This window comes from Lissotriton helveticus, chromosome 2_1 (genome assembly GCF_964261635.1).
Source record: "Lissotriton helveticus chromosome 2_1, aLisHel1.1, whole genome shotgun sequence".
Taxonomy (NCBI): Eukaryota; Metazoa; Chordata; class Amphibia; order Caudata; family Salamandridae; genus Lissotriton; species Lissotriton helveticus.
In genome coordinates, this window is record NC_136059.1 from 1,352,431,375 (window position 1) to 1,352,446,321 (window position 14,947).

Consider the following 14,947-nt stretch of genomic DNA (forward strand, 5'->3'; position numbering starts at 1 on the left):
TCCATTGAAGGTTTTATCATCTCCCTCTGGAAGATGCACAGTCTCACCCCTACAAATTGACTTGTGCGTCTATCCATTTTGCGAGACTGCTGTACTTTCTACTTTTATTGATTTATTAGGGTTTTTATGTAGTGCAGACTTTACTAAACGGGGGTATTAGAGCGCTTTACAGACAACAGGGTTGACACAACAGATTTTGTTAGCCTGTGCTGCACTACTGTCTCCAATATACGATAGGCATGACCGAAAGTGCTGGTCAAAGTCCATTTTAGTCCAGGAAGTCCAAAATATCAACGTTTTCCAGCAAATGAGGCTCATGTGTTACAGTATGGGAAGGTAGTAGGGTTGATGAGGAGTCTTTACCAGGATATAGATGTGTGGTTTTTGCATGTGAGGCATCTTGGTGCATCAGCGAGACCCTGAGGTTAGTGAGTCTCCATCCATGGTGGGGTGACTAAGTGCAAGGAGTCATCACATCAGTAGCGTCCCCCTTGGGTTATGGGATATGCTTTATAAATAAATAAATAAATGCTATTGGAAATCTATGTACATGCACCCGGTTATTGAGTAATGTTTAATATAGCAGTGGTTCATTATTTCTTAATTTAGATTTTCTGTAACACTAGGTTAGTAGGAGAAGGTAACGGGCCATTGAAGAGGATTTGTCGGAAGAGTAGAGTTTTCATCTCCTATTTGAATACTTTAGGAGAGGGGTGGCTCTGATTGAAGGGGCAATGTTATTCCACAGAATAAGGACCTATCCTTAGAGGGCTTGTTTGAGGGTTATTTTCCCTCTGAAAGAGGGTATTTTACGTAGAAAGTTGTTGGAGCTCCCAAGGAGGTTTCTGCCTTCTGAGATGGTCAGTTTCTAAGCCATATAGATTTGGGTCTTTTTGTGAAAGACTTTCTGAATAATTCAGGTCAGTTTCAGGATACTCCTAGCTTCAGTCAGTTACTAGCTCAGTGAACTCAGGATGAGTGTGGTATGGTCATATTTTCTTTAGTCTGACTCATGTCTAGCAGCAGAGTGGAGGGCTGCTTTAAGAATTTACGAATCTAGTTAGAAGTGCATTTCCACAGTCTAATCCTATCAGGACAAGAGATGGAACCACCAGTTTGAGCTTTTCAGGCATAAGGACAAGTTTTGCGTCTTGTTCTAATTTGATTTGATTGTGTGGTTGGAGGTGAAGGTTTTTGCCCACGTAAAAACCAAGTGAGTTTGTGCAGTCTTCGATAGATGGTTGACTGTTGAGGATGCTGGTGTCCTCAGCCATGTTTAAACTGGTGTAGAGCAGTTGGGGGGCGGGGGGGGGGGGGGATCAGTAGGAATTTTCTGTGGAGTTTAGTTTCAGGTGATGATGGGTTATCCAGGATTCTATTTTCGCCAGTGCTGGAGTGAGGAACTCTGTCCACGAGGGTAGGGACTTTTAAATATAGTTTAGTGATGTCTGCATAAAATGGTATGAGATGTTGGAGTTGTAAAGGAGTGTGCAAGAGGCTCTAGAGGTTTAAAAAGATTGTCGAGAAACTAGAGCTGTGGGGCACACCTTTCAGGAGTGGCCTATTGGTAGAGCGAGAATTAGGCATTTTTATGCATTGGAAGCAAATGTCAAGGTAAGAGTCGAATCATTTGACTACAGTCCCTTTCAGTCCTATTCTGATTTCTACGTTTTCCAGAAGTGTGAGGGCGTCGTTTTTGTCAAATACTGCAGAGAGGTCAAGGAGGGTGAGGAGGCAGGATTCTTCTTTGTCTAACACGAAGAGAGCATCGTTAACAAAGTGTAAAATGACCGTTTCTGTACTGCAACCCATTCTGAACCCCGATTGGCTGTGGTCAAGTAGGTGGGTCTTGCAATACTTTTGTAAGCGCATCATACAGATATAAAATGCCAGTATCCTTGTTCTGTGAATTAGGATGTAGAATTTAGGTTTGTGAAATACTGCTTTTAAAACCCTAAGTGAAACTGAGGCCCCCAAAAAACATTTGTGAATCGGACCCATAGTGCTTGAATTCAAACATTTGGCTAAATTGAAGTTTTGTTGGTGTTGTATCCAGTTAAACAGCATGTGCTGATTTCCATTAAACTGAAATATTCTCAAAATTATTTGAAATATACACCCTCTTGATGCAGTCTGTATTTATTTGAATGTCTCGATTATATTTAATTTAACGAAATTGTTCTCTTTTTTTTATGTAAGACAAAGATTCAAAATCCGAAACTGGCCTCTCATCCCTAGTGTCACTGGTACCAGAGGAGAAGGTTTCATTTGGCCTATATGCCTTGTCAGTCTCTTCACTTACAGTAGCCAAAATAAGAAAGGCGTACAACAAGTTGGACAGTAAAGCCATTGCTAAACAGGTAAGCCATGAGAGCAGAGCTCACCTCTGGTGTCACTCTTATATGCAGCATTTTGGTATACTTTACATAGAACAAGTCCAAAAACTACTCCATAGCATTGAGCCAAATTTGGTCTGTCCTTCTATTCTGGATGACATCATTTCTATGAAGCGCCCATGTCATAGCAGCGAAATTATAACTTCCAAGTCATTTCCGCAGCTGCCAGTCAGTAATATATTTAATATTTCACAGTATCCGGTTCCACTGCAATGCAATGTCACTGTGTTGACATTGGATTTAGCAGACTTTGTCTTGCAAAGTTGCTGTTTAGTCTACCTAACATTAAATCAAAGAGTTGCCGGCCTTAGGCAGGCCTGTCTAATTTTACATGAAGCCGGAAATGTGAATACAAAAGAAAAAAGCTTGCAACAGCCTCCCAAAAAAGAACCTGAAGACCTACAAATCAAGGTCAAATGTTATGCATTTGAGATAATTGAGCATTGTGGATGCTTGAAATAGTTCAAAGTTATTGAAAGGATGTACGTAACCCTGCAGCACTGTTAAGCTTTATTGAAATCTCTCAGCAAGGTATTTCCTGTGGTGCTGAGGGCAATAACTTTGTCTTTGGCAAGAACATCGCACTAGGACTCAATAAAAAGATATCTGGTTTGCTTTGATCTTTATTCATTTTTTACGCTTAATAATTTACGTTTGCCAGTAGACACCTGGGTCATGTCCAATGCCATGTAAGAGCTGGTATGCAGACATCAGAGCAGTAGTGCCGATGGAAGCTTAGTTATGCCTCCTGCCAAACACAGTTCTAGTCATTGTTATTGATAGATAATATTTGTAAAGTCTGCTATGAGTGCTGTCATAGGTTGGCAATGAGTGCTGTCATAGGAGTATTTTGTGCAGGCCTGTGACTCTGCACCTTGTCCCAGTGACCACTTCCAGTACCCTGGTATTAGTAATATTGACACCCTAGTACACCATGTAGTTGATAAACAGCAACCCTTAATTATCTTTCTGGCCTTCATTCCATTTGTTTGTCCTGAGTCTTAAAACATGTTTGCCTGCTCTATCTCGAACACCTAAATCTCAGTGCATGAACAGGAACAATGATTATCTTTTATATCTAATTAATTCATAAAAATGAAATAAATGTGTTCTGGATTTTGAAGTTCCAGATATTATCTTCTGAAATGGTACAGTGTTCACCAAATTGTACAGCACATAACCTTTTAAGACTATAAGGGTCACATCTTCAGATGTCTGCAATAATATCAGCTATCTGAAGATGCAACAGGACTTAGGCACTCCTCTGACAACAGCACTCTTAATAATCACTTAGGCTTCTCTGTTCATGAATTTTCATTGTGTGCTCATGTAAGGCTATATGACACTGCAGTAGTAGTTTATCAAAAACAAAAAGCAAAACTCTACTCTCCCTCAAATATAAAGTAGGCTATATCCCCTATGGTTTATGAAAATTGATTTAAAGGAGCCAAGATCATAATCACAACGTATTTATTATTTTTTATATTTTATATTTCATCACTAATATAACAGATAACGAACAACAATGACTTTAGACACTATGTAACCAATCAAATAATTGTCTACTTCAAAGATTGATTACATAACTTATACAAGTAAGGCTACCCAACCATCACTCATACTAAAATAACATATGCATACATATCAGTCATACTTCATAAAACAATATCAAAAATAGCTTTATTCGATTGTTGAATAGCAATCATAAAAGCATACAATTAAAATATCCAAATTTCATTTCATATTATAAAATCACAAAAGTATAGAAGAAAAACATTAAAAACCATATACAGTATTTCATTATAAACTAGTTTCAGCTCAAATCATCATCACTTACAAAATAAAATAACATGAATCGTGGTTTGGGAAGACACATTATCACAGGGACAAGGCTGGAGATCACGCGACCAATCATTAATAACTGGAAAACTAACTAATCTATGAAAGATCCCCAGCCTGAAACGAGTCAATAAAAATCTATCATAATTGCTGGGAACAAGAATCAAATAGGGTTGAATATTAAAAGTGGCTAATAACATTTGATGTTGCAGGACAGTTGGCTTTGCAATCTCTGTTGACATTCTTAAGGTATCCAACAATGTCAAGCCCTCTTTCCTCAGGTCCTTTCTGGTTACTGCCGAGATAGTAAGAGGATTTAGAAAGTACTCTGGTTTACCGAGATCCTTACAGAATTTATACACGTATCTCAACCAGGGAATCCTCATTACTCCTTCCAGCTTCAAGATATCTGAGAGGATATCCCTATTCAGCTTTGTTTCCTCTTTTGTCCATAGCCTGTGCCATAATAGCACAGGCTCAAGCTTAATTAGTCTTCTAGTAGCACACCTATTGCATCATAGGTGTGTCACCCTAGGCACAAGTGTAAGGGGGGAGTGATACCCCAGAGCACAGTTTGAAACGGATTTAAAAAAAAGGCGATGCAAAACCTATTTCCCAGAAGCTCAAGCTTAATTAGATCAGATATGAATGGAAGGCATAATTCTGCATGGCAGATATCTCCTGAGCTACTGCTTGGTGTAGGAATGTGGATATCTGACTATGGTTACCCCCAGCTTTTTTGCCTGGTGTTTTGCTGGTTTTTGACTTAGTTGGCCTGGGATCCTGCTATTCAGGACCCCAGGCTCTCTGCTCTCTCTGTTAAAATGGACTCCATGTACCCTAGGTACATATCTAATTGGATACTGAGTCACCTTATCAGTCCCTGCACAGTATACCTTGGGTATCCAGGGCATAGGTGTACCCAGGGCCTACCAGGGGCTGAAGCATGTATTATGCCACCCCTGGCTGGCCATCCAAAACTGACACAACTGGCTGCATGACAGCTGGGGCAAGGTGGTGTAATCACCCTTTGCTATAGATATAGTATACCTATATCTAACTCTAAAATAGACACATATATTCCTATCAGTCACTCCTATGGAAGGCCTTATCAACCCTGAAGGCAGAGTGCTTGGAATTATGTGAGATGGTGCTCTGGCATGAGCTGAGCCCGTTTGCAGCTTGCGGAACCAAGTCCTAATAGCTGTTCCATGATAAAGCTATACAATATAATCTTAAGTGCATTATCAACCTCGCGGTTAAATGCCAACTCTGGTATAACATTATCAAAACATGTCGAGTAAGGTGTCATACGATTTGGAATACTACCCCCTCGCCAATTCTGGCGACAGGGGTAGCATTCCACCCTTCTAGAGGGACACGACATGTATGTAACTGTGAACCCCGGTTAAAGTTAACTCGAGCCTCAGCATCACAAAATGGATGCTGCCACCACAGACACAAGTCTGACCTCCTGCTGCTAGGAGTCCTTCCAGCGAGGATGGCTTGGACAAAGGGTTTCCTGCCTTGGGAGGTGCTAGCACCACCCCAGACAGGATTTTGTGTATTGGGTAGGGTAGGCTTGAAAGGAATGAGACATGCCTGGAGCACACAAGGTGCCCTGTGCATACACCGGTTCAAACCAGTTGCTGGGACACTCCAGCCCCAGCTCTGGCGGGAAACCTGACAAAGGATAGGGGGTGTAACCACCCCCCCTTCCTGGTCCCACCCAGGGGAGGGACCTAGTCAGTAGTGCAGCCCCCTTTAGCAGGATAAAGATAGGAGCTGGTCCCATTCCAAATCAGATTATACTGAACTCTTCTACGAGAAGAAACTCTGGCCTTCGACGTTCTGCTCCACAGAAGACTGAAGAATCTCCCTTGTGGCCATGGAGTGTCCACCCTGCACAAGCAGGCACCATCAAGCGTCCAGCGGCTTCCCTTTGTCGTCTTCCCTCGAGGATCCAGACTTCAGAGCCCGACGAGACCCGGATTCCCAGGCCTCTCCGACCTCAACTCACATCTGCAGCAAAGCTGAGACCCGTGGGTGCGACGAGACACGTGGGACCGGCCATCTTGGAAGAAACTGCACTTTGCTTCCAGCACGACTCCCGAGGTAAACTCGACCAAGTGCTTTGGGGACTGAGAAACCCCAGCCCCGACCAGCCCCTGCACCGAAGTTCAGCCCTCCAGCATCCACGAGATCTGCGTGGGGCCCTTCTGCTTGGTTCCTGCTCGACGCGTTGTCTGGTCACTTGCCGGCTGGCTAGTGGCCTCCTAGACGACGAACCTTTGAATTTTCACTGCTGATCTGGTTGCCCCAGATTGGCCCTTGCTCCCTTCCAAAAGAGGGGCACCCCGGACTCTCCTAGTCCGCACCAGACGCTTTCTTCACTCACCGCGTGGGTTGCCTTTGCCAAGGCCTGTTGCCTCCAATCCCGGATCCAACACCGCCGACAGCGAGAGCCTGCGTGGGACAGCTCGTGCCTCCATCCTGGTCGTCGAAGACACCTCCTGGTCCACGTGGCTGCAGAGTCAAGCGTCCACTCTTCACCTGATCGCGACGTCGACATCTGGTTCCTTCCTGGTTCCACTCCAGTCACTGGCTAGTGACTGTGAACATTGTCCCCTCTGCTTTCAGGTCTCCTTCTTCACCAATCCACCCTTGGGTTGCACCGGACACCTTCCTCCTGGTCGCCTGCAGCATCTTTTCTTTCAGGCTCCATAGACTTCAACGCGAGAACCCGACGCACTTTGACACCTGTGCACCCGCCGTCCGTGAGTGAGGTAACAAGAGCATTTCGGTGCTCAAGGGTAGTTTAACTGTCCTAGTGTCCAGTTCCACAGTCGTTTTAGTCCTATTCAGTAAGGATTGTCCGTACTCACCTTAAACTTGAACTGTACTGTCCATAGACGTTGTTACGCATCTCGCGTGTGAGTTCACACTCTGCACACGCGTTCCGTGGGCCTCCTATTACTTACCTGAAGTTAGTGTAGCGTGGTCCCATCGATCCTACAGCCTCTGGACAGCTCCATTCCTTTTATCGACTTTCACATTCCACTTACTTAGTATATGGTTTGCCGTGCCCCTAGGGCACCATTGTAATTTTGTGCAACTTGTAGTATTTTTCGTAAGAGATTGTCATGTGCTTAGCCCTCTGACCTCATAAAGAGTTCAGAGGTGTTGTTATTAATAAATATACTGTGTATTTTCATAACAACCTGTGTGGTGTCCTTTCATCTGGTATTCAAGGGGTTATATTGTGGTAAAACAGCTGGCTTCACATGCCAAAAGAGTTTAGCCTAAGACTGCTTTGTCCATGCTACCATTAGGATAGCTGGTCTATAAGGTTGACTTACAACCAATCACCATAAGGGTTGTTTGGACTGATACAAGGTGATCACTAGAACTAGTGAGCATCATATATCAGGCCAACTTCTCACACTTGGGACAGCTAAAATATACTTTAAAAAGGAGTTTTCGACTACCTGGATTGGTGTAGAGTCTGCAAACCCCCACATCCCATAGGTAGCAGCAGATACACATTTCGCCTTGTATATTTTGATTAGCTCAAGGGGTAGCCTTTTGCCCAATTTTTTGCCAAAATTGGTGAGGGCAGAAGTAGAGCGTATTATCGCCAATTTCTTCGCTGCTACAGCTGGGCCCAAGAGTCATTCTGTGCAAACAGTATGCCTAAATAAGAAAATTGTTTAGTGGCCTCAAGCTTCTGTCCTGCAATAAAAACAGCTCTATTAGCCTTAAAACCCCTGCCACAGCGCATAATGAATTTTTTGGAAGAGTTTACCCTTAATCCAAGATCTTTCATGAAAAGGGTAAAACTATCCACCACGCATTGTAGGCCCACTTGTGTACGTGACATCAGTACGGCATCATCAGCGTATAAAAGTGCTGGAATCGGACGGCCTAATTCATACGGGGAATCTAAATTATCTCTGCACAGGGCCGCCTCCAACCCATTTATGTACAAATTAAAAAGGAATGGAGCCAGGACACATCCCTGCCTGACTCCACTCCTAATCGGAATTGCGGCCGTGCGTTCACCCTTCAGGCCATAGCGGACCCGAGCTGAAGCGTCACTATAAAAACGCTTAAGAAAATATATAATATTTCATCAACCCCTAAGTCTCCCAGCAAACTCCATAATTTAGAGTGGACCACGCAGTCAAATGCGGCCGAGAGGTCCACAAAGGCTAAAAACAGGTTTCCTTTCTTAGCCCTCGTGTATTTCCCCACCAGCATTAAAAGATTTAGGCCTTGCTCTACAGTTCCTAGACCGGCCCGGAATCCATATTGTATATCAGATAAGATCGAATTTTCTTCAGCCCAATCCAGGAGGCGTTCCAAGATTATCCGCCCAGCTACCTTTGTAAAAGAATCCAACAAGGAGATCGGTCTATAGCATCCCGGATCATGTCTATCCTCCTTTTTGAAGATGGGCATGATAATAGACTCCACCCAGGTAGATAAAAAAAACAGTATTACAACTTGCATTAAGCACCTGGACCAGAAGGGGCCCCCACAGAGGGACACTTGCCTTAAATATATCTATGGGGACACCGTCAGGGCCAGGAGCCTTACCACCCTAGCTAGCATGAAGGGCGCTTTCAACTTCCTCCAAAGTAAACACCAAGTCCCTTAATTTAGGATGATGAGTAATGGGACAAGGAGCAAGTGAGGGTTATTCTCCCTCATAAACCTGGGCAAAGTGCTTAATCCAACCCGTTTCTGGGATAGCTATCTCAATTTTAGGACCAGTCTCCTCGACTAAGAGGGGAGTTCTAATGGCCTTCCAGAAGTCTGCACTATCGTTATTTACTGAGGCTACGTGCAAGGTCTCCCAAGCCTCTTGTTTTATCGTATTCTTCCTGTCTCTGACCGCTAGTTTATATAGATTCCTCAGTCTCCTCACCTCAGAAGTACTTCTTGGAATTTTATGTAGATCTTTCTTTAAGAGTGCGTAAGCTTGGGTGCATCTAGAGTCAAACCATCCTCCCTGAACTCTATTATTTTTATGTTGCCTAATAAGGGAATTCCTTATTGTATTTGTAATTGTTAAAAAAGAGGCTAGGAGAGTTACAGCGTCGGTATGTTCACTCAAACAAGTCGCAAACTCTGACTTACATTTACCAATTACTAGTTTAAGTATTTCCGATTGGTCAACCATGGCCCATCGTAAGGAATAACCATTAGTACTGCCAATAGATAAATTCTCTAGAACTCGATCTCTTTTATTACTCCTTATAGTATGGCCAGGCAAAGTGGAAAATTATCACTAAGTGAATTATCAGAGACTTTGAAAGAACGGATTAGTGGAGCGACAACCCCTACCATTAAATGTTGGAAGGAGGGGGGATGGCAGTGCACATAATTCATTTACAAAACCAAGATCAAAACTATTGAGTAATTCATTTAATTGTTCACCCAAGGCAGTATGACTGAAATGAGAGGGACACGTACCCTCTTCCCACGATGCACCGCATCGGTTATCTTCAGCATTTCTACATAATGTACAATTAAAATCACCTGTCAACAGAATCATCATATCTTTCCTCCTACTTTTAACAAGGCAGGGCAATTCTTTAGACATATTATTAATAACATTCCATACTGCGCCCAAAGGGATAGTATTATAAAAATTAACCAAGGCAATAGAGGAAACAGAGTCCAAGTCAAGCACAAGAAGTTTATAATAGACATCTTCGACAGGCTCTGTAACCAGTTTAAAATTCAGGTTGTTAGAAAGATATACACACAGACCCCCCTTTACTCTCCCGCTCACGCCCTTAACAGCCGGGGTATGAAACGTCCTATACCCATTTAAATGGACCACTCTCTTGGTCCAATTTCCTGAAAACAAAGCAACTCGTGATGTTGAATAAAATCCCACCATAGTGGATTATTAATTTTTGATTTGATTCAGGCAAGGTTCCAGAAGACAATGTGGCATAATGAGGATTCAACAAAAGTTGGGGCAGAAACAGGAGTATTAACGCCTTCCAATGAAGTCCCATTACTTTGCACTGTCTGAGAAGCGGTTACAGGAACAGCCTGCTCAATATTTGTGCCCTCAATCCCAACGATCCTGGGTCCCTCCACCCTCTCACTCACTAAATCCCCCTGCTTGGGGGTGTTTTTATGCTGACCTGTTTCACTAGGTAGCTTTACATACGACTCGAACTGCAGTCAGTCATTATTTTCCAGGCCACTCAAAACCTCAAAGTGGTTTGATGTCGGTATACGATACCTTCATTCTCTAGCTCCCAGATAATTTTCAGCTAGACACTGAGGGCCTGGGTGCATTACAGGTTGCGAGGGGCGATAAAAGAAACCTAAAGGTAGAATATTAATAGCATGAGCATTGACAGGCCCGTTAAAACCCCTCTCCATGATGGTGCGCACCAAATGTGGGGCCCTAAAGGTTAAAACAACACAATCTCCATTTAGGGATTTAGAGGATGTACCAACCCAGCTAATCCTTCTGGCCATTTTGAAATCTGAGAACAGAGAGTTTTGAAATCCTGTCCTATTTGTTAGGAAATGAAGAGATTTGTTACTTAACGTTGACCAGTGTTCGAAAACATTAGTAGGCAAAACTGTGACATTAGCCAAGGCAACGGTGTACGGGGTGACTTCTGGTGGTAAGTTTAGAATTAGTGAAGGGTTATGTGAGTTATCCCTTTGGCCTAGTTGGTTTCTGCCATTTTCACTTACGTTGTTATCTCCCGTGTTTAACCCTCCTAAGTTTGCTTCACTGGTTCCGTTTATACGGGCAGGATTATTATGTTCTAATGTAGTATTAACCTCCCTGCTCTTTGGTTGACCGGCATTAGCAGGATCAGAGATCAGGCTCTTGGAATTTTCTGTCATTTTACAGGGGTTGGGTGTGCTAGTGCCTTAGTAGGAGCCGTCTGGGCAGATTGACAGATGTTATGCATCATCTCCTCCATTTTAGCTAAACGAACTTCAATAGTAGTAATTTTTAAGTGCATAGGCTAAATTATACACTACGGCGAAACTTGTACAGAGTACTGAGTCCAGCTTCTTAGAGGGTGGCCCAGCCCAGCCTCTTCCGGCCTATGATGGGCGCGGACGGGCCCGCCGCGAGAGCCCGAGCGTCCTTTTGTTCGCCTCCTGGCGCTGTGTGGTGCCGTCAGCGGCGTGCGCGGGGCAGTGGACGCTGGGAGGTGTAGTTCTCCTCCCTTCCGGCGTCCGTCTGCGCGGAAAATGACCCCCCGGTGACTCTCGGCGGTGGTAGCTGTTTGCCCGCAATGCCCCCAAGTTCAAAGAACAGATAACTGACTCGTGGCGGCAGATCCTTAACGAGCTCCCGCGCTGCGGGAGCCCGAGCGTCTTTTTGTGCGCCTCCTGGCGCTGTGTGGTGCCGTCAGCGGCGTGCGCGGCGCAGGGGACGCTGGGAGGTGTAGTTCTCCTCCCCTCCGGCGTCCGTCTGCATGTAGAATGACCCCCGTGACTCTCGGCAGTGGCTGCTGTTTGCCCGCAATGCCCCCAAGATAAAAAAACATGTAACTGACTCATGGCGGTGGCAGAAAATCCTTAACGAGCTCCCCCGCTATGGGAGCCTGAGCGTCCTTTTGTGCGCCTCCTGGCGCTCTGTGGTGCCGTCAGCGGCGTGCGCTGCGCAGGGGGCGCTGGGATGTGTAGGTCTCCTCCCCTCCGGCGTCCGTCTGCGCGGAAAATGACCCCTGGTGGCTCTCGGTGGTGGCGGCTGTTTGCCCGCAATGCCCCCAAGTTCAAAGAACAGGTAACTGACTCGTGGCGGCAGATCCTTAACGAGCTTACTTCACTTTCGTACTGAGGACAATAATAGTAAATCAGAAAAGAGGTTTGCCCGAACCATTCATGCTTCATTTGCAAACAATATAATAATTCAAATACATTTTGACTAACTACTTCACCATAGGAGTTATGCCCTACTATATATTTGAGGGAGAGTAGAGTTTTTCGTTTTGTTTCTCCTTTTTCCCCCCATGGTTCTCTCTCCCCCTATGTCTCAGGGGCCCTCTTGTTGTTATCACTGCAGTAGTGCTTACCCAATCTCTTCAGTAGGACACATTAGATAAGAGTTGGTAAGAAGTTGTGGCAACAAGGAATAGTCCTGTTCAGAGCTTTTCAAATTCATGTAGGGTGATTTGGCATATCTTAGTTTCAACTGACATCACAACCCCATCAGCCAACAGATGTGAATGTGCATTTCTACCCAAAGTGATTTGAGGTGCAACGGCAGACGTGTAGTGTTGTGATTCTCTGTCAAAAAGGTCTGACACCAAAACTTTACTTTTTGTGGCTGAGTCACCATTGTGGGACATGACAATGCACTAAATGTGCTGGGACATTCTCAGGCCCATAGAGCTTCAACCTTCTCTGAAACCATTTTATCAGTCCTCAGTACATTTTGAGCTTGAGGTCTCAGCAGTGCAGTATTGTTCTTATTGGATAACGTAATTTAAATTTAGATAGAAGTCTTAAAAATATTTTCGAGGTACCTAAGCAGACATAGAGTTTTCAGCAAAGAACCTCATACCATACATAAACAGCATGACAAGAGAAAATACCTCAAACTATTCAATCATGGAAAAAGAAGAAAGCAGACCAATATCAAGACACCTTTTGAGGTTCCCAGGAGGAGATCACAGTTTGATTCTCAAGCAGATCCTCATTGTGACTACTCTGAAAGGGGTGGTGCACCAGGAACAGTAATGGTTTGTTTTCATTGTCCCTTTTCTGGATGTATCTGTCTCACAAAAGGATACACTATGTGACTTGGGATAGAAATGTGAAATCTTGGAGCATTATTATAAAGTCAGCAAACAAATACAGTTGTTGACTTAATAACCACAAATCTAAAATTGGCATAGGCCTTACTGTTTGTTTTTGTCTGCTTTTATGCGAAGAGAAACATTTCACATCAGGGTCCCTGTTCCCAGAAAGACTAGTTCTGTAAACATTCTCGTCAGTTTACTATATGGGGATTACCACAAATAAATTGACACTTGCACATTAGCTTGCATGGGGACTACATACTTGACTAATTGTCATGCATGCAGGTCAGAAAGCAGCACTAGAAATCGTGCTACATGCTTTTTAGTTTAGAGCATAGACATTTGGAGGCAAATATGCAAAAAACTAAATTGTGAAAACACTGAAGGAAATATCCTCAACAGACAGATGGCAAAGAGTGTGGATAGTCACACTTAGTATATACATAGATCTCTGACATCATGAAACACGTTTGAGCTGTCATCAAATTTATAACTGGTAAATTTTCTAAATTGCTATGCATTTGTCAAATTCTAAAAGTAAATTGTGTTGCACAATGCTTTCCTTCTGGATTTTTTTGTATTTGCAATATAGCTGCTCTAACGATACCTGTCCTTATCCCTGGCTTTTCTTTTTGGATTCAGCTTGCCATTTCCTCACATGAGAATGCCACCCCTGTGAAACTGCTACACAACTCTGCAGGACATTTAAATGGCCCTGCACGAACCATCGGTGCAGCTCTGATTGGATATTTGGGTGAGTCAGACAGCAATTTTCCAATTCTTTATAATTTCCCTTGGTTACTGAGGAATGCAATGTGGTCACGCAGTGCTCCTTGGTTTTCACATCTGAATTGAGTCAGTCCATTGAACAGACATGAGACTAAAATCCTGATGTATCAACTGATTTTGCAGTTGTAGAGCTTGCGATTTGCAACATGACAGGTTTTAAGACTGCAAAATCAGGAGCCGCATTTCAGTAATGGCACTTTGCTTGTGGGTAAAGTCTTCCTGACTCACAAAGTGCCTTTTGCAACCCAATCTCAATCACAAAGAAGGAGCATGCAGTGTCATGTGTTAGTGGTTTGAGGCAACAGATGGAGTTGCTAACCATTGAATAGATACAGACACCAGTATTGAGGTATCAGATTCACAAAGTGGAAGATGTTCCTTTAGGACGGCTTCCATTTTGTGAATGATGGTGTGTGGTCCACTGCATGCTTCCACCAATGCCATTCTCAGCATGTGAAAAAAAATGTAAGCAGCCCCTGTGCCTTCAAAGGTCCGGGGTAGCGTTAAAAATAAATTCTGCATTGTAGGATTTTCATTGATAGTCATAAAGGTTGAATGATTACCGGCTACTTGTGCGGATCCCAGAACACCTTTAACATGTATACATTTCAGAGATATGATCATTGAAGAATGTTCATCATTCAAATTCATTTTCTATAGAGTCTCAGTGTAGTCTGTCAGTGATGCCATTTTCTTTCTGAATGCTGGAGAGCACGTCTACCCATGATGCCTTCTAGCGGCAGTTTGCCTGTGAGAGTCAGTTCTTTTTTCAGCTCCTTCATACAGGATGTCTGTCCACCTCAGGTGTTTCTTCACTTCTGTGAAACAATTGTTTCTGTCTGTAGTGTTTTTTAAACCACTTTTACTCAACATTTTAACATCCTTTCAGTTGAGTAAAACAAATTTTCCTTTATTCTGACACCTTTTTCTAGTCAGAATGCCTTCTCTATTTACCAACTACCCTTCATGTGGAAAAAAGAAGGCAAGTTCAGATGCACACAAAGTGTGTGTGGTTGGCCTCTGACCATCACATCAGACAAAAGGACGTGACATTTGCAAGAAAATGTCAAAAAGGACTCCTAAAGACAGGGAAGGCATCAGACTAGGAGGCCTAATGCCAGA

General features: G+C 43.5%; 1 protein-coding gene across 3 annotated transcripts in view; it reads left to right on the forward strand.

Moving 5' to 3' along the window:
* Positions 1-14,947, forward strand: part of WDFY3 (WD repeat and FYVE domain containing 3) — a 1,930,620-nt gene that overhangs the window by 887,751 nt on the left and 1,027,922 nt on the right. For all 3 annotated transcript variants that reach the window (XM_078676292.1, XM_078676293.1, XM_078676294.1), the window contains 2 exons: positions 2,200-2,360; positions 13,679-13,790. In XM_078676292.1, the coding sequence (XP_078532418.1) occupies positions 2,200-2,360; positions 13,679-13,790 (273 nt within the window). The remainder of the gene's footprint in view (positions 1-2,199; positions 2,361-13,678; positions 13,791-14,947) is intronic.